Source organism: Thamnophis sirtalis, unplaced genomic scaffold (assembly GCF_051295495.1).
Source record: "Thamnophis sirtalis isolate CommonGarterSnake01/CBP01778 unplaced genomic scaffold, rThaSir2_p1.2 scaffold_14, whole genome shotgun sequence".
Lineage (NCBI taxonomy): Eukaryota > Metazoa > Chordata > Lepidosauria > Squamata > Natricidae > Thamnophis > Thamnophis sirtalis.
Genome location: NW_028261394.1, coordinates 46,372,342 through 46,392,026, shown reverse-complemented (window position 1 = coordinate 46,392,026; position 19,685 = coordinate 46,372,342). Strand labels below are relative to the sequence as shown.

Here is a 19,685-nt window from a genome sequence, read left to right as displayed (position 1 = left end):
CTCTGTGTCGGAGGCAGAGAGGGGGCCAGGGCCGTATGCCAGTTATCAGCTGCCTTCAGAGTCAGACATCAGAGAGGCAGATGAACAGCTGGAGCCTGTTCCCAGTGTGCACATGCGCAGAGTTGCCAGACAAAGGGAACAGCTAAAGAAGAGAGGTCGACTTGGGAGTAAGGCCACAGGTGGACGGTGAATGGCCCCTCCCAGAGGGAATAAAAGAGGAGCGAAAGGGGAGTGGAGTTTGCAGGAGGCAATTAGTTCGCTTAATTAGTTCATGACTCTCCAAGACTCCTTGCCAAGTTTTGCAAATATCGGCCTGGCAGCTCTCCAAGCCAGATAAGGTCTGTAACCGTAAATCCACCCTTGAAAGATTTTACTGGATGTGGAATGAGCAGAATTCACTGGAAATTAATAAAAGGGTTTTTTAATCGGGACAAGGAGTTGGCTTCCTTCTCTTGGGAAACCTCGGTCAGAACAGCTACAGACCAAAGATCTCATTCATACAGAGGTTTTGGATGAATAATCATCATTATTAGTACGGATAGAATGGCTGAATTCTCCAAAGACCAAATTAAATGCCCAGACTATACATTGCCATCTTGTAAAAACGACACTATTAAAGGGTAGAGTTGTTGGAGAAGACCACTCTTGTCCATCCTGGTTTTAATGATAAGGGTTGAAGTCCTATCTAACCCCTTACCCCGGCAGGAGGTTCATATGAGGCACATTGAAAAGAAATTCAAACCAGCCTGGCACCACCAACAGATTAGAAATGTTTCTCCTCCCGGTTTATTTTCCCTTCAGTCATGGTTAACCCTTTGCCCATCCAAGGTTGTTGCTGTTTTCCCTTTGACATCACACGTGGCCATTCGTAAGAATCTTCCTTGAGTTAACCAAGATGTTTCTGCGTTTGCTTCACATAACCCACTACGTTGCTGGAACTGCGCCCTGCAAAAAAAAAGTGGGGGCAGAAAATCAAGCAGTTAAAAAGAGTAAAGGTTCCCCTCGCAAATATGTGTTAGTTGTTCTCGACTCTAGGGGGCGGTGCTCATCAAAGCCGAAGAGCCAGACTTATAAATACCATCAACACAAAAGGGAGTTTGCTCAGAAGCTGAAATGCACCAAGTGAATGAGAGGAAGAGTGGGAAGCAGAGGAGAGAAGAAAGATAGGAAGAGGGGTAGGAGGGAGGGCAAGGGGGGGAAGGAGAATAAGGAGGAGTGGGAAGGGGAGAGAGGAGAAGGAGAAAGGAAGGGGAAGTAGAGTAGAAAAGGATGGAGGGAAGACAGGATGTAGAAGAGTGGGAAGCAGAGGAGAGAAGAAAGATAGGAAGAGAGGGATAGGAGAGAGGGTGAGGGGGGAAGATGAGAATAAGGAGGAGTGGAAAGGGGAGAGAGGAGAAGGAGAAAGGAAGGGGAAGTAGAGTAGAAAAGGATGATGGAGGGAAGAAAGGAGGTAGGGAGGGAGAGGAGAGAGGCGGAAGAAAGTGTTGGATAAGGTATAAATATGGTGTATGGAGAGCAGAAGAGCCAATAATTGGTTTTTGTTTTTATTTTTATTTTTTTAGGTAGCTGATGGCAAGATGAATTGATGTAATTACTTAATAATACAACATGATATTGGCTATGTAATAGTATACATGTGATTATATGCTATGAAAATGGAAAATAAAACGTTTTTTTGAAGAAAAAAAAAGCCGAAGAGCCAGCACTGTCCGAAGACGTCTCCATGGTCATGTGGCCGGCATGGCTCAATGCCAAAGGCGCACGGAACGCTGTTCCCTTCCCACCAAAGGCGGTTCCTATTTTTCTACTTGCATTTTTTACCTGGTTTCGAACTGCTAGGTTGGCACAAGCTGGGACAAGTTAACGGGAGCTCACTCTGTTATATGGAGCTAGGGATTCGAACCGCCGAACTGCTGACCTTTTTGATCAAGAAAAGCTCAGTGTCTTAGCCACTGAGCCACCGCATGCCCCAACATGGCAATACTTAGTGACAAAATAAACAAAATATATCTCCTAGGTGAGGGTGGGAGTGAGAAATTGGCATCTCGTCTATTTAACCATCATCCGACTTGACGGGCAATTCAAAACAAATTGTAGATAATCACCTAAACAATAGTTGTTCCAAAGTAGGAACCAGTTTTTACAGGATGGAGGCGAGGAGAGGAGACCTTCTAAAAGAAATCTAAGTTGGCTCACTCCGTTACGCGGCGCTAGGGATTTGAACCGCCGAACTGCCGACCTTTCTGATCGACAAGCTCAGTGTCTTAGCCACTGAGCCACCCGCTCAGTATAAAAATAGCCTACCTAAGTTAATTTTGAGATATTTTTGTTTTAGGAAATAGCAGGACGAACCAGTTCCTTTCCATGAAAACAATCTCGCTTCCCATCGCAATTTTGCTTGGAGTCTCGTTTCCAAATCTTTTCCTATATTCTGCGCAGACCAGCCTCTTCGAGCCAAAGATCTCTTTCCTGTTTATTACGGTGAGATGGAATGCTGAAGGACGAACCTCGACTTACAACAATGGAGACCAGAGTTTCTGTCATAAGTTGTTGCGGTCGTAAGTTGAGTTGCATGCGATCTTATGACCATTTTCCTGACGGTCATTAAGTGACTCCGCAGTTGGCAAGCAAAGGCTGTAGTTGAAAGTATGAATCCATTCTTCCAAATATGTGGGCGGTTTTGCCAAAAAATTCCCGGAAAGGTGCCGAATCGTGATCGTGGGATCGCAGGATTCTGCGGCGGATCGAAAATGTGAGCTGGTTGCGAAGTCCCTGACTTGTGACTGTCTGACCATGGGGATGGGGTGATGGCCATAAATGCAAGGATCAATTATAAGGAGGTCTTTTTTTTTCCAGCACTGTTGTAACTTTGGACATCAAACATTCAAGAAACGGTTATAAATTGAGGATCGCCTTGGTAAACTATCTTTCTAGATCCATGTTCTTCAGATTGCAACTCCTCTCAAATATGATTTAATCATTAACTGCTTTTTATAAATGCTCCAACACTGGACGTTTTAAAGAAGAGATTGACAGCCATTTATCTGAAATGGTGTAGGGTTTCCTGCCTGAGTAGGGGGTTGGACTAGAAGACCTCCAAGGTCCCTTCCAACTCTGCTATTCTGTTATTCTGTTATTCTCTTTTCCTTCCTTCCTTCCTTCCTTCCTTCCTTCCTTCCTTCCTTCCTTCCTTCCTTCCTTTCTTCCTTCTCCATCAGTGGAGGGTTTCAAACAGAGATTGGACAACCATTTGTCTGAAGTGGTGTAGAATTTCCTGCCTGAGCAGAGGGTTGGACTAGAAGACCTCCAAGGTCCCTTCCAACTCTGCTATTCTGTTATTCTGTTATTCTTTTTTCCTTCCTTCCTTCCTTCCTTCCTTCCTTCCTTCCTTCCTTCCTTCCTTCCTTCATTCATTCATTCATTCATTCATTCATTCATTCTCCATCAGTGGAGGGTTTTAAGAAGAGATTGGACAACCATTTGTCTAAAATGGTTTAAGGTTTCCTGCTTGAGCAGGGGGTTGGACTAGAAGACCTCCAAGGTCCCTTCCAGCTCTGCTATTCTGTTATTCTGTTATTCTTTTTTCCTTCCTTCCTTCCTTCCTTCCTTCCTTCCTTCCTTCCTTCCTTCCTTCCTTCCTTCCTTCCTTCCTTCCTTCCTTCTCCATCAGTGGAGGGTTTCAAACAGAGATTGGACAACCATTTGTCTGAAGTGGTGTAGGATTTCCTGCCTGAGCAGAGGGTTGGACTAGAAGACCTCCAAGGTCCCTTCCAACTCTGCTATTCTCTTATTCTGTTATTCTTTTTTCCTTCCTTCCTTCCTTCCTTCCTTCCTTCCTTCCTTCCTTCCTTCCTTCCTTCCTTCCTTCCTTCCTTCCTTCCTTCCTTCCTTCTCCATCAGTGGAGGGTTTCAAACAGAGATTGGACAACCATTTGTCTGAAGTGGTGTAGGATTTCCTGCCTGAGCAGAGGGTTGGACTAGAAGACCTCCAAGGTCCCTTCCAACTCTGCTATTCTCTTATTCTGTTATTCTTTTTTCCTTCCTTCCTTCCTTCCTTCCTTCCTTCCTTCCTTCCTTCCTTCCTTCCTTCCTTCCTTCCTTCCTTCCATCCTTCCTTCTCCATCAGTGGAGGGTTTCAAACAGAGATTGGACAACCATTTGTCTAAAATGGTTTAAGGTTTCCTGCTTGAGCAGGGGGTTGGACTAGAAGACCTCCAAGGTCCCTTCCAGCTCTGTCAATCTGTTATTTTAATGCTGAAACTTACCAAAATAGTCCTTGTAGTATTTGGGTCTTAGATTCCATCCATCTGGAGAAGGAGAAAGAAACATCAAAGCCTTCGGCATCTTCACAAATCACCATGTTGCACAAATAACAAGCATAGTGAGCATTTTTTTCCTTCAAATCCCCTCAAAAAGGAAACGACAAAGTGGAGTTGTGAACCAGCCAGGAAAGATTAGCTGTGCTTTAGGTTTCTGGGAGAAAGTTGCACAGAGATATTTCCGGTCTCTGGAAAACCAAGAAACTATGAAAACTACAGCAGGAAACAACATTGTTTTATTTTAGTTTTTGTATCACCTTCCAAAGATAATTCCACACCTAAAGGTAAAGGTTCCCCTCGCACATATGTGCTAGTTGTTCCTGACTCTAGGGGGCGGTGCTCATCTCTGTTTCAAAGCCAAGAGCCAGTGCTATCCAAAGATGCCTCCATGGTCATGTGGCTAGCATGACTAAACACCGAAGGCGCACGGAACGCTGGAATAGGAACAGGTGGTTCCTATTTTTCTACTTGAATTTTTTACGTGCTTTCGAACTGCTAGGTTGGCGGAAGCTGGGACAAGTCACGGGAGCTCACTCTGTTACGCGGTGCTAGGGATTCGAACCGCCAAAGTGCTGACCTTTCTGATTGACAAGCTGGGTAGGTGGGGCTTGGTGGTCATGTGACTGGGTGGGCGTGGCCAACTCAACGTCCCTCACGTTGATGGGCGCTTCACCTTAGCTCTTACAATGTACTAAGTGTTAACCGGAGAGGTTTCTGTAAGGAGGGCAATAAAGATGAGGCTAGAAACAACACCAGGATGTTTCCTTCCTGCCTTCCTTACAGGATTAGCCCTGGAAAGTGGGAAAAAACAAAATGAGATTTCTTCCAACAACCGGTTCTCCCAACTGCTTAGAAAGTTACCAACGGTTCTCCTGAATAGGTGCGAACTGGCTGAAATCCACCACTGCTTCTCTCCTTCTCTCCTAGAATGGTTCACATTCCCATTGGTAACTCACCCGAGTTCCCACGTAGCTTGATGCATTGTCCCTGGTTAGGGATGCCCTCGGCAGCATTCCCCGGGTGAATGATGTGGCATTCGAACCCCGTTGGACAATGAAGGGGGTCATCTCCGTCCTCAGTGGTGCTGCATGTTTCAGCTGTGAAAGAAACATTTCAAGGTTCAACGAAGGCCCCTGGGGCACCTTGGAAGCCATCACTGCTGCATCTTCTGCTACTATACCTTGTAGGACTTCCTCCGGTCCGTCCAGCAGCCAGCCATTCCCTCCCAACCAGCGAGGCTTGGGCTGAATCAGCCAGTCTAAACTTTTCCAAGAAAAGAGACAGAAATATGTCTTATTAATGAAGCAGAAGCATCCATAAAGGAGATTATTATTTGTAGCCCAGGGTATCAGGCCTGCAATTATATTCCTTTTAGAATTTTGGCCTGCAGCACTGCAGGCTACTTCAGGTGACTGCAGTTCTGCAATTCGGCTGTTCAAATCTCACCGGCTCAGGGTTGACTCAGCCTTCCATCCTTCCGAGGTGGGTAAAATGAGGACCCAGACTGTGGGGGCGATATGCTGACTCTATAAACCGCTTAGAGAGAGCTGAAAGTCCTATGAAGCGGTATATAAGTCTAACTGCTATTGCTATTGCTATTTGCAACAACCGGTTCACCCAAAGCTGTCCAAACCGGCTGAATCTCACCCCACTTACACCCATCCTTGTGAAGGACTCGAAGGACAATTGAAAAACTACACCACCAAATTCAAGACGTTTGTTTTGGGCTACGGCAACAGTTGCAAGGATGGACCTACTCTGCTCGCATCTCCAGCGTGAGATATTATGGGCTGGCCTACCTGGGGGCGGGGGCACGGATTCTAAGCAGGCGTAGATGCATCCATTATAGCAACAGCGCTTGTGTTTCTCGCATTCAGAGTCCGATCGGCAGCTGGGTGCTTCACACGCTCGTTCGGGTAAGGTCTGCGATGGGGGAGGACACCGGTCATTCTTCTGGTAGTGTGCGTTATGGGGATGAAGGGAGTCCTCATAATCCTGGAAGAGAAGAAAGTAGATCTTTTTACTCGACTTTCCCTTCAGCATTTTTCAAACACATTCTCCCATCTTTTTCTGTCAAACTCACTACACGCCTGTTCACCTGCGTAACTTGACACATGGTTCAATGTTTTCATGAACCGAGCAGAGGTGGGATTCAGCAGGTTCTGACAGGTTCTGGAGAACCAGTAGTAGAAATTTTGAGTAGTTTGGAGAACCGGCAAATACTACCTCTGACTGGTCCCGCCTCCATCTATTCTCTGCCTCTCAGGTCCCAGCTGATGGGGAGGAAATGGGGATTTTGCAGTATCCTTCCCTGGAGTGGGGAGGGAATGGGGATTTTGCAGTATCCTTCCCCTGGAGTGAGGAGGGAATGGAGATTTTGCAGTATCCTTCCCCTGGAGTGGGGAGGGAATGGAGATTTTGCAGTATTCTTCCCCTGGAGTGGGGAGGAAATGGGGATTTTGCAGTATCCTTCCCATAGAGTGTGGAGGGAATGGGGATTTTGCAGTATCCTTCCCCTGGAGTGGGGAGGGAATGGAGATTTGCAGTATCCTTCCCTGGAGTGGGAGGAAATGGGGATTTTGCAGTATCCTTCCCCTGGAGTGAGGAAGGAATGGGGATTGTACAGTATCCTTCCCCTGGAGTGGGGAGGGAATAGGGATTTGCAGTATCCTTCCCATGGAGTGGGGAGGGAATGGAGATTTTGCAGTATCCTTTCCCCGCCATGCCCACCAAGCACACCCCACCAAGTCATGCGACACACACCAAGCCACGCCCACAGAAGAGGTAGTAAAAAATTAATCCCACCACTGGAACCGAGGAATAAAAAGCTTTTAAGGAGACAATGTTGTTCTTCTGAAAAATTTTGAGAATTGTGTATGATACCTAGATGTTCCACAAGGTGGCCCTGTCTTCTGCTTGTTTGTTTGTCTGTTTGTTTATTAGGATTTATATTATATTGTTTGTTTATTCTGCTTAAGGATGGCTCCAGTGGAAACCATCTCATCCCCAGTTTTGAGCAAGGAAAACACCAGGATGCAATGCCGATTAAATTTCATATGTTTGCCAAAGGAGATGACGGACGTTTATTGATTTTTTTATCAGTATTTGCATTTGGGAGCAAATGAACAGATGAAGCTTGACCTGCAAACTCCCAACCAACACCGGCAGGGCAAGTTATTATATCTAAATATAGAGCAAACTCCACACTCCCTAGCACTGATGATGTTGCCTAGTTGGGTAATGAAATGTCTGCAATGTCTGTAATGAAACCACCAAGCTCAGAGGGCGCCAAGCACTGACAAGACATGAGAATTTATCTGGTGCAAATTTCTTTGAAACAAATACGTGGTCACAAGCGCAATTCTCCTCCTCCTCCTCCTCCTCCTCCTCCTCCTCCTCCTCCTCCTCCTCCTCTTCCTCCTCCTCCTCCTCCTCCTCCTCCTCCTCCTCCTTGCAGGAGGATTGGCAGGAGGAGGACTGTGGGGTCCTTGGCGTTCTCTGAGCTTGGTGATATTCTTGCAGATGTTTCATTACCCAACTAGATAATGAAACAGTTTGCATTGATACCAAATGCAAATACTGCTAGCGCTCCCCTCTGTCCCTGATGATGTTACCTAGCTGGGTCATGAGACGTCAGCAAGAAAACCTCCCAGCTCAGAGAACACCAAGGACCCCCAGTTCCAACCCTGAGCTACAGATATTCTTTTCAATTGATAGCCGGTCAGTTCTTGCTTGTTCTCCGGCCTCTTCTGTGGCCAAAGATCATGCGAAGTTAAACCCTTTCAATTGGAAGGAGGGGTGCCTTGTCCTCCCCCACTCCGAATGGCACTGACCTCTCCAAGGTCAAGTCACTAAATTTGGCTTCACAGTGTCCACTGTGGCTACTTCTGCCCACATTCTTTTCTAATTAATCACAGGCATTCTGAGTATTTTTGCTAACTCGGGGGGGATACGCAGATGACATGCCACCAGGAATAAAAAATCCTTTCGAAAGGATTATTGCTAATCTTTTCAGATGAGAAAGATTATATCCTACACAGCCTGGACTCAAACCCAATTTAGAAGAACAGTATTCCCTTTAGATGGGGCCCTCCCTCCACGCGATGTGAGCAGATGTTTTTAGCCAGCGCACACAGGTAGCATTCAAACAGCAACGGGTTTTCACACTTGCTGGGGTTCAACAAACTTCCCTTCAGGTGAATCAGAAGAGCCGAGGTGGCGCAGTGGTTAAATGCAGCACTGCAGGCTACTTCAGCTGACTGCAGTTCTGCAGTTCGGCGGTTCAAATCTCACCGGCTCAAGGTTGACTCAGCCTTCCATCCTTCCGAGGTGGGTAAAATGAGGACCCGGATTGTTGTTGGGGGCGATATGCTGATTCTGTAAACCGCTTAGAGAGGGCTGAAAGCCCTATGAAGCGGTATATAAGTCTAACTGCTATTGCTACTGCTATTGCTAATTTGCTCCTGCTAATTTGCTAATTGCTAAACAGGCTGGAGAACATTTGAGAATTTCAAGAAGATCGCCCTATGTCCTTTATCATCTTGTTCCGTTGTCTCTCCAGCCGTCTCAGACCTCTGAAATTTAGCCCTTTCGAACCGAACCCAGAAGAACATTTCTTCCAACATTACAATGTCCACTGAAGATGGCATTTAATTTTGTTATGCGAGGTGCATTGACAATAAAGTAAACTAAACTAATAACTCGATTAATTGAGGAGAATTAATCCTAGAGTCTGCCACTAGGGGTCTCCCTTTGCATATTTGTCAATATTGGAGAAATGAAGCAGGCGGGAATAACCAGGCCTAAATCAATCCATGCACCATCAAAAGCAGGGGTGGGTTCCTGCCAGTTCTAACCTCTATAGAAGAGGTTCCACAAATCTACAGGGTCTTATAGAACCGGTTCCAGCTCCCTCCCCCACCCATCCGCACATCATCAAGATGAAGAGCGAGAGAAGGAATTCTGGGAGTTGAAGTCCACAAGTCTTAAAGCTGTCAAGTTTGAACACCCCTGGGGTTTTTTTCTAAAGGGTTAGGGGTGCAAGGGTCTTGTAACTTGACAGCTTTAAGACTTGCACACTTCAGTGCCAGAGTTCCTGAGCCAACATGACTGGAGGAGGAATTCTGGGAGATGAAGTGCACAAGTCTTAAAGCTGTCAACTTTGAACACCCCTGGTTTTTTTTCTAAAGGGTTAGTGGTGCAAGGGTCTTGTAACTTGACAGATTTAAGACTTGCACACTTCAATGCCAGAGTTCCTGAGCCAACATGACTGGAGGAGGAATTCTGGGAGTTGAAGTCCACAAGTCTTAAAGCTGTCAAGTTTGAACACCCCTGGGGTTTTTTTCTAAAGGGTTAGGGTGCAAAGGTCTCGTAACTTGACAGCTTTAAGACTTGCGTGCTTCAAATGCCAGAGTTTCTGAACCAACATTTTGGTTGCTGAGCAAGAGCGTTGTTAAGTGAGTTTCACCACATTTTACAAGTTGCCACGCCCACCCAGTCACATAACTAACAAGCCACTCCCCTGCTCACATGGCCGCCAAACACTTCCACCCAGTCACATGGCTGGCAAGCCACTCCCACAAAGCAGGCCACACCTACAGAAGAGGTTTTAAAAATTTTTGAAACCCACCACTGATCAAAGGCACCTACGTACTCACTCACTCAATAGAATTTCTTTTATTTATACATAACAGCTCTAAAACAAACTAGATTCTCCAGCAAAATCCTCTCAAGGGTTCTGAGTTCAGTGGAAAACACCATTCCTCCACTTTCCACCACCCCCTTCTTTCTTACTTTTTTTTTTAAGTTTTCATTCCTTATCATTCTCAGGGCTTCTTGTGACAAAGAGAGGAAACGTTCTTTCAAAGAAACGGTGATTAAAAACACCTTGGCATTTTAACCTTGAACAATTCTCCGGGGCCCTTTGGGATTTCCACCTGCCCCAGAGTTGGTTCCTCCCTGGGAAGTCAACTCCACCCAACATTCTGGTTTGGTGCCACGGATGCCTTCCTTGATGGCTTCCCCGGAATCAGGTCGGAGGGTCTTTGAGATTGCGTCTTGGGAAGACGTGCGAAGAACAACCAGATCCTGTTTTAAAAATGACCCGAGTTGTATCCCAACGCACAATGGGAGAACCTCGCCCCGGAACCTTCCAAGAAGATTTGATTTATTCGTCGGAGGCCAAATAAATCGCAGGGGGAAAATTCCGGGCCAAACTTTCACAGGTTCAGAGCAGCATTTGGAAAAGTATGTCCTAGCAGTGTTTTTTTCAAGAGGCAACAAGACTTTCCGGTTTTTCTTTGAAGGCGTTTCACTTCTCATCCAGGAAGCTTCTTCAGCTCCGGGTTTCTGCCAGCATTACTGCTGGTTCGCTTCGCTGGTGCGCTCCGCGTACGTTACGCATTTGTGAATAATTTGCATGCACAGAACCGAAAAACAAGACGGCGCCTCTGTAGGAGAACCAGTTTGGAGGCATGGCAGGCCTGGGCCACTGCTGGTTCCAGCAACCCAGGCCGCCAGGTTACTACCTGTTTAGCCAAACTAGCAATAGCAATAGCAGTTAGACTTATATTCCGCTTCATAGGGCTTTCAGCCCTCTCTAAGCGGTTTACAGAGTCAGCATATCGCCCCCACAGTCTGGGTCCTCATTTCACCCACCTCGGAAGGATGGAAGGCTGAATCAACCTTGAGCCGGTGAGATTTGAACCGCTGAACTGCAGATAACAATCAGCTGAAGTGGCCTGCAGTACTGCACCCTAACCACTGCACCACCTCTGGTCCAAACTAGTAGGAACCCACCTCTGATCTAACTTCTGGAAACATTAAAACAGTCCAGAAAGCATAGATAACTAAGATTTCAGTTATCGGAGCTATCAAAACATCCACCCATAAATCAAAAACACAATAAACACATCATAACCCAGCGTAAACTCAACTATAACACCTGGGCAAGTAAGGAAAAGAAAATTGCAACTGATCACCCTAAATTCACAATTATTACATTTTCTCTCTCAATTCAATAGGCTAAGATAATTAAGAGCGCAAAGACCCCACAGTTAATTAAAAAGAGAAGCGTAAAGTACCACAGCAGAGAAGTTACTAGGCTGCCCCAAAGTTAGGTATAAGTAGATAAGTGGATAGAGTAACCGTACCAAACTTGTCCCTTTGCGGAAACAGAAGTGAAATAAGAAAGAAAGAAAGAAATATACTTCTTTAAGGGGGTCTTTACTTGATTACACCACATCCCTTTTTGGCAGAGAATAGTTCTCCAGATGTGTGCCAGGCAGGCCAAACTCAACACCAGCCAGAAACACTTAAGTTTTGTTAAAACTCTCTGGGTTTGGGGGATTCAGCACGGAGAAAATGTACGGCAAGCAAAGTCGTGATGGGGATGGAAACTCCGATGGAACCATGACAAAAATCTGAAGACAGATGTTGACAGAACTGAGCCAACTGTGAACGCTTCGAATTGCTGAATTCTCTGGAGAGAAAATCGAAAGGCTCGTGAGTTTTTTCCCCCCTTCAAAGACCACCAAACCAAGCCTAACTATGCAACCTACACTCCAGACATGTTGTTACACTTTCAGCAGAGGGTCAGACTAAGTGACCTCGGAGGATTCCTGTTCTACCCTTCCCTTTCCTTGACCGCAACTGTTTACTTACATCGTAATTCTCCGCCGGCTTCAGTGGCGAAGCCTTCAGTTGCCTTCTCCAGCGCCTCTTTGCATAGTTCCAGGACGGGGAGAGCAAAAACATTAGGCACAAAGTCGTCGTAAAGAACCTGGTGCAAAAATACAGCTTGCTCCCCATTCTACCTCCTCTTTCAGCTGTCTTTGTGTCAAAAACAAAACACACACACACACACACACAAATGAGAATTGCAAACCCTGGTGGAGGATGGAATTTGCACCAGGTTTCTTTGCAGGAAGAAAAGAGAAAGGCAGGAATGGAAGTTAGCTAATCCGCCGAAGTCAAATTCTGTTCTCTCCCAGACAATTTGTCCTTTAAAAGGGTTCAAGTCTGCAACCAGAAAGGATGCTGCGGTGTTGCCAATAGGTTCCTTGCTCCAAGTTGGAGCTGCTGCTCCCGATCTTGCGATTGCTCCCAAGCGTGGAGGTCTCCCCACCCCTCACCGGCCACCCAGCTTTCCAAGGAAAGATAGATGAAAAGATTATTTTTAGACCCTTGTCTCAACATCTTGGCTCTCCGAAAAACGGACCCACAGAGAATGAGAGAGAGAGAGAGAGAGAGAGAGGTGGTGGTGGTGGGGGAGGTCATTCAAATTAGGAGGGGAAGAAAGGATCGGATGTCAGCCGCTGGGAGCGAAGGAAAAGGAGAAAGCTGGGAAAATAATAAGAAGGATGTGATTAAAAAAAGTTCTCTAAGGAATAGGAAGGACAGGTTGGAGCAAACAGCTTTTCCAGGCAAGTCCATCACAGCTGTGAAAGGCCTTTTCTTCTTCCTAATTGTATCCTTTTCTTTCTTTTTCTTCCTTCCTTCTTTCCTTCCTTCCTTTTTTCCTCCCTCCCTCCCTCTTTCTTTCTTCCCTTCTTTCTCTTTCTTTCTTCTTCCTCCCTTCCTTTCTCTCTCTTTCTTTTTCCCCTTCCTCACTCCCACCCTTCCTCCCTCTTTCTTTCTTTCTTTCTTCTTTCTTTCTTTCTTTCTTTCTTTCTTTCTTCTTTCTTTCTTTCTTTCTTTCTTTCTTGTGTCCAACCAACATGTGCAACCCATTTATTTTTACTTTCTTTTATTTCACCTTCCTTCCTTCCTTCCCTTCCTTCCTTCCTTCCTTCCTTCCTTCCTTCCTTCCTTCCTTCCTTCCTTCCTTCCAGGAAACTCCAAATTCTAGACAGGCAAGGAACAAGTCTCTCTTATACAGATAATCCTCATTTACCACTGTTCGCATTTATGGTTGAAAAAAAATCACTTTATGACCGATCCTCAGATTTACAACTTTGGCAGGACTATAAAGTGAAGGAAAACGGAAGCAATCTATCTATCTATCTATCTATCTATCATCTATCTATCTATCTATCTATCTATCTATCTATCTATCTATCTATCTATCTATCTATCTATCATCTATCTATCTATCATCTATCTATCTATCTATCTATCATCTATCTATCTATTATCTATCTATCTATCTATCATCTATCTGTCATCTATCTATCTATCTATCTATCTATCTATCTATCTATCTATCTATCTATCTATCTATCTATCTATCTATCTATCTATCTATCCATCCATCATCTATCTATCATCTATCTATCATCTATCTATCTATCTATCTATCTATCTATCTATCTATCTATCTATCTATCTATCTATCTATCTATCTATCTATCTATCTATCTATCTATCTATCATCTTCTGCCAATGTACAATCTCTGGAGTTAGATATGGTCACCTACAGAATTCAAGAGAGGTTAGGTTTCATCTGCTTATGGCCACGTGTGGATTCTAGGCTGGTTCCTCATTTAACACCGCCTTCAGGTGCTTCTACTCTTCTTTGTACCTTTTGGCATGTTATCTTGGTGTCTGGGTTTAGGGTTGGTTGTGATAGCTGGAGCACAACCAGCCTCCAAATATGGATGCCCGGCGAAGAGCACAAAGATAGCCAGCAGCGCAATCTTTTTCTGGGCGCCTCATGTAGAAAGCAGCAGCAGCCAGCAGCAGCACCGCAGGAAGACCTCTGCTGTCAGGACTTCGCAACATCACACTAATCAGTCACCCGTAACCAAAGACAAAGCATTTTTGTCACCGACGCCTGTTGGGGATTTGTTCAAAGACCGCCCGGGGTCCTTGTCTAATGAAATGGGGAAAGTGTGCTTTGGGAAGGGAGGAATTTCTTTCCAGATTAGTTTTTCTACTTTGCAGAACAAACCATGGCCTCGAGTCTGAGCATCTCAACCAATAAATGCTCTGTCTGACACATTGGCAACAAAAATCAGAACACCAAATATAAGCTGGGAGGACACGACCTCGTAGACGATGCTTACTCTGTCGAGGACCTTGGAGTATTCATCTCAAATGATTTAAGTGCCAGAGCCCACTGTAACAGCATTGCCAAAAGGGTATTAAGAGTTGTTAACCTAATTTTGTGAAGCTTCTTCTCCCGTAACACTCTACTGCTAACTAGGGCATATAAAAACCTTTGCCAGACCAATTCTCGAATACAGTTTGTCTGCCTGGAATCTGTATATCGGACGTTAATACGATTGAGCGGGTCCAGAGGTATTTCACGAGAAGAGTCCTCCACTCCTCTGCTCACAGTAGAATCCCTTACGCCACCAGGCTCGAAATTTTGGCCTTGGACAACCTGGAACTACGCCGATTAAGGTCTGATCTAAGCATAGTACACAAAATTGTCGGCTACAACATCCAATCTGTCAATGACTTCTTCAGCTTCAACTTCAATAATACGCGGGCAAGCAATCGATACAAACTCAAGGTAAACTGCTCCAAATATGATTGCAGAAAATACGACTTCAGCAACAGAGTTGTCAACGCCTGGATTGCTCTACCTGACTCGAGTGTTATAGCCTCAAACCCCCCCCCCCAGCTTCAACCTCAAACTGTCCACCGTGGACCTCACCCCATTCCTAAGAGGTCAGCAAAGGTGCACCTTCTATCCCTGTCCTACTGTCCTCTTTTATTCGTACCCATTTCCTCTGTTCATGTCCATGTTTATACTGTTATCTTGTACATATTTGACAAGCTAATTAACTAAATAAAATATATAATAAAGTAAACACTAAAATAAATGCTCCCTTCAATTAAAGGCTGTCATCTTGAGGGACCCAGGAATTAAACTTCCTTTGGCGCAGCCTTCAGTCCACTGGAATAGCATCTTCCTGGAGATACTGATGGTCTCCTGGATTTCCAGAAGGTCCTTAAGACTTTGCTCTGTTCCCACACCTGGGTTTGGAAGAGTTAGATGCGGCTGGCTTGCTTTTTATAATCATTGTTCCCCATTTTGAATCCAAGCTGTCTGATTTTGTTATCGTTGTTTATTTTTAGCTGCTTTGGATTCTGCAAGACGCTGGATTTGGGGGCCATAACAAGTGTAATGAAGCAGATAAACAAAGGAATACGGTGCACGGATGGCATTATCGGAGCTCCTTAATTAATTTCTGGAGATAGGTCATCTTTTGCAGAAGTAGCCATTTGACATCGCCGATGATTTATTGTTTTTATATCTTCCTTTCATCCGTAGTACTTTGTCCTCCGAGTTTCAGCCAAGGGGCCCTGTCAGCGGTGAGTATATGGCGCTGTCAGTCTGCAACAACCGGAATGAATATTGTAAAATAATCAGGACCCATTTTTAAAGTGTGCAACAGACGTGAAAAAGGTGTGAGACCACTTGGTCTACTTGGCCTAATAAACCCATCAAATTAACTAGCAGAAGAGATGACACTCACCCTCAAATCACCACTCTTCTAAACAAACAATGTGTCAGCGTTCCAAGTATCGTGCAGAATTAAATCAGAGTCCAAGGCAAAATGATCCTTAAAGTTCCAATTTAATAAGTCAGATATCTTAGCACCTCTGTGGAATCCCAATTCTGGAAGTCACCTAGGATTCCCACCCAGTTGAAAGTTCATGATCTTGTCCCCATGCCCACAAATCCATCACATGGTCCAATCTTCTTCTTCCACGCTGGCATCTCCACCCAGCTAATTCCAGTCAGGTGCAGAGGTGCGGAGACGAAAGATGACCTTGGGCTTCTAGGAAAGAATGACAACAACACATTCCACAATTCTACTCCTTTCTATTCCCCCCCTCCCAACTACTACACTAATGGAGCAGCATAATGAAATAAGAGAGAGTGTGGCAGGCCAAAGATCTCAAAAGGGACATAACTGCAGGCCTGACACAATGAGTACCAGGACAGGAATGTGTCAGATTTGATGGGTTTCAAACCAACCGAGAACCGAGGTACCACCGTACTACATATTATCTCCAACAGTATGGATAGGCAACATAATATTAGCTTCCAGGAAGCACCAATGAAAGCTTGCTGGAGTTATGTTTTGTGCTGCGTTGAGATTTCATGCAATTGTTGGTAAATTCATCCATCCAGTTGCATTGTTATATACAGTGGCTTGGCAGGGACCTTAAATCCAGTCCTGTAACACATTTTGTGAAGTCTAAGGAGACAGAGAGTCTGCACAAATCACATTCCTGTTGCGTTTCCTACAGTTGAGCCAAGGACCACATGGTAGGGTGCACTAACATCTGCACACTGGAAAAATATAAGACGTGAAGCCTGCATTCTTTTTTCTTTTAGAAGAGACTAACAGTGTAGTCCATTTTTATTTTTATTTTGGATTTGGGGGAGATGTGGGGCCAAAGGGCTGCTCTGAATTAAGGCCACCATTAAATCCCTTAGAAACCAAATAAGAAAAGGTTCATTGGTCCTTTGGCCTTGTCGATTTTCATCCCATCTGTGAACAGAAAGTTGAGTAGCAGAAGGGAGATCACTTCTCAAGAGCATGTGGATTTTAATTTGTGAAAAGAATTTTCCAGTTGGCACCAGAAACAAAATGCTAAGTGGTTCTTCCTCCCCGCGGTCTTCATCTACCCAAGCATTGTGGGGTCTTCAGACCAGTTTCTGGTTCTTTTGTCGACCTAAACCCAACTCAAAAGTCTTTGTCATTCAAGGTTATGAACTGTCAAGGCAGCTTGGCCTCGAAGCTGTAGAGCAGAGTTCAGCTGTTCTCATCCCCCGAGACGATGGAGATGTCCATTTTGGCGTTGCCCCTCCTTGGGGGTCCTCTGTCTCTGAACTCAGCTTTTGTGTAGGGACCTGTCAATCAACCGGGCAATGCCATTCAGAGAAATGCCTTGAGAAATCTGCGGATAATAAGGAGGTCATCACCAAGTGAACTGTGTCGTAGCTTGTTTTCTGATCTATCAGAAAGACTTCCAGCTACATCATGTCCCTCTGGGGGGTGGGGCGGAGAAGAACCAGCCTTCTCGATTGTTCCTTGACTGACTGAATGATTGATTTACTGGATCAGTTCATAGTCCATCTTTTTCTTCCAGAGCTCAAGAAGGTTCGTAGAAGAATCTCTCTGCATTTTATCCCCAAAGAAAGATTGGAGGTGCTCAAGGAGTGATGGATCCAAAGACCCATACTGGAGTTTCCATGGTTGAGGGTCCCAAGGCTTAAAACTAGGTCTCCCCACTCCTCCACCCCACGCTTTAACCATTGAGGCCTTTGGTATCAGCCAAGGGTTGATCCTCCGACTAGTTCATAAACATTCTGATAAGGGTGCAAACACGGAATGATTTCATGGATGACTTTTAAAGACTTTTAATGACTTTTAATGACTTTTAAAGACTTTTAATGACTTTTAATGACTTTTAAAGACTTTTAAAGACTTTTAATGGATCACATGGATGTGGAAAACATCTGAAAGGCTGTTTTTAAAGACTTTTAAAGCACCTCTTTACAAGCTGGCATCTGCTTTTCATCCCATCACTCCATGGGCTGGATACTTTGCATTGGCAAAGTTTGAGGATGCCTAGTTTAAGCCATGTTCTGGCTTCACACAGTGCTTTAAACCAGTGGTCCCCAACCTTTTTATCACCGCGGACCAGTCAGACGAGCCTCCCTCGGCCTTCCGGACCGGCGGGTGGGAAGGCAGCCATCATGGGCGCGCGTTCCGCAGGGCGGGGGGGGGGCTTCCTTCACGCCAAGGCCGACAGCCCGTGAGGCTGCCCCGCCTCCTCCTCCTCGGCCGCCGGGGGAAGGGAGGGGGAACCGACCCCGTGATCCGCTCGCTCGGGCAGCCCTTTTTCCTCGCTGCAGTTCAGCGGGGGAAAAAGATGGCGCCGTGTCCTACTTCGGGCGGGCAGGCGGCTGGCGCGGCGGAGGCCGGCTGCTTCCGAGGGGGTGGGCCTCCGCGCCGCGCTCCATGAAGGGAAGAGGGGGAGAAGGCGGGCTGCGGCCGAAGGGCCCCCGAGAGCCCGCTGGCCTGACGCAAAAAGCGCTTCGGCAGAGCGGCGGGGGGGGAGGGGCAGGAGGCAGGTGACACTCCAGGAGGGGGGGCAGAGCTGCACCGCGAGTCTTACGTAAAGCCCCCCCTCCCCGCCTCGGCGGAGGAAAACATCTCCCACCTGGGTGGGGCTGCGCGCGAAGCGCCTCTCGGAATGGCGAAGCTCCCCAAGTTCCCCCGAAACGGCCGCGCTGCGCCCCTCCCCCCGCAACCTTCGTTTCTCCTTGGGAGGAAAATGCAGCGCCGCCGCCCCCACCTGCCCCCTCCTTGTCATTCCACGGGGCAGGCGGGCCGGGCGAGTCCGCGGACAAAGTTTCGCCTCCCAGGCAGCCTCCGCCAGCAGCATCCTAAGTTCAGGCCGAGGCCGCCACCCGCCACCCCCTCCCTCCCAGGGCGAGCAGAGCAAGAGGGCGGGGGGGAGATCAGGCCTCCCCTCGCCCCCCCAGCCCCGCACATCTGGGGCGGCGGGGGGGGGGGCAGAGAAAGGGCGCGTTCATGAGGACTACAAAGTTGCAAATATGGCCCCCGGCCACTGCAGCGATCATGGCCCCCGGCCGCTGCGCGGCCCGGTGCCAGGTACTCCACGGCCCGGCACCGGTCCGCGGACCGGGGGTTGGGGACCACTGCTTTAAACCATTAGTCCAAAAGTCTGCATTCCCTTAATATGCTACACTGCAAAAAGTTAAAACTCTGTTTTCTGAAGTGTAATGACTTTATCTGTCTGGGGTAAGTGGGCTTCTGAACGCAGCCCTTGACTTGTTAGTGTGAGAATAAAACGGGGGGTACTCTCCTGGATTGCTGTGTTGAGGTCCTCGTGGGAATATTGAGATGAAACACTAAACAAGCAAACCCAGTTTGCCACAAACTGTGTTTTACAAACCATAGTTCAGCTGAAGCGAACCTCGTGTTTTCATTAGCATCTGAAGGGAGGATTTAATCCAGGGCGCAAGGAAAACATTCTAAACTCATTTGGACCGCACGGCCCTGCTGGAAATTAAAACACGTTGGTTTTTCTCAAATATTTATGCAATGCTGACTTTCTGAGTGATGACAGCTTAAAAGTGGATTGTTACTGAGCTCCCTCTGCTGGAAGAAACATCGCCAAGGTCAGGATGCAAAAATGAAAGATGCTATCAAGTTCACACATTATCTTGTGTACTAACGGAAGAGAGCATTTGTAGCGTGGGGTTGCACGGTGGAGTCCTTGGTGCTCTCTGAGGTCGGCTGTTTCCTTGCAGGCGTTTCATCATGACCCAACTAGGTAACATCATCAGGGTTAGAAGAGAGTGGAGTTTGTGGAGAATTCAGAATCACGGGCACCGTTCTGACAGTTTTTTGACACCACAAAAGACCATTA

General features: G+C 46.3%; 1 protein-coding gene across 2 annotated transcripts; it reads right to left on the bottom strand.

The window, feature by feature from the left end:
• Positions 1-405: 405 nt before the first annotated feature.
• On the bottom strand, positions 406-12,558 carry WFDC1 (WAP four-disulfide core domain 1). Of its 2 annotated transcripts, XM_087701769.1 has the most exons (7): positions 11,982-12,558; positions 6,119-6,314; positions 5,937-5,942; positions 5,500-5,577; positions 5,276-5,416; positions 4,266-4,307; positions 406-945 (listed from the first exon to the last, which is right to left on the bottom strand). In XM_087701769.1, the coding sequence occupies exons 1-7, from the start codon at positions 12,126-12,128 to the stop codon at positions 887-889; spliced, it is 669 nt and encodes a 222-aa protein (XP_087557895.1). In that variant the 5' UTR covers positions 12,129-12,558; the 3' UTR covers positions 406-886. The 2 variants fall into 2 exon arrangements, with proteins under 2 accessions (XP_087557895.1, XP_087557893.1); XM_087701767.1 differs by lacking the exons at positions 5,500-5,577; positions 5,937-5,942.
• Positions 12,559-19,685: the final 7,127 nt, after the last annotated feature.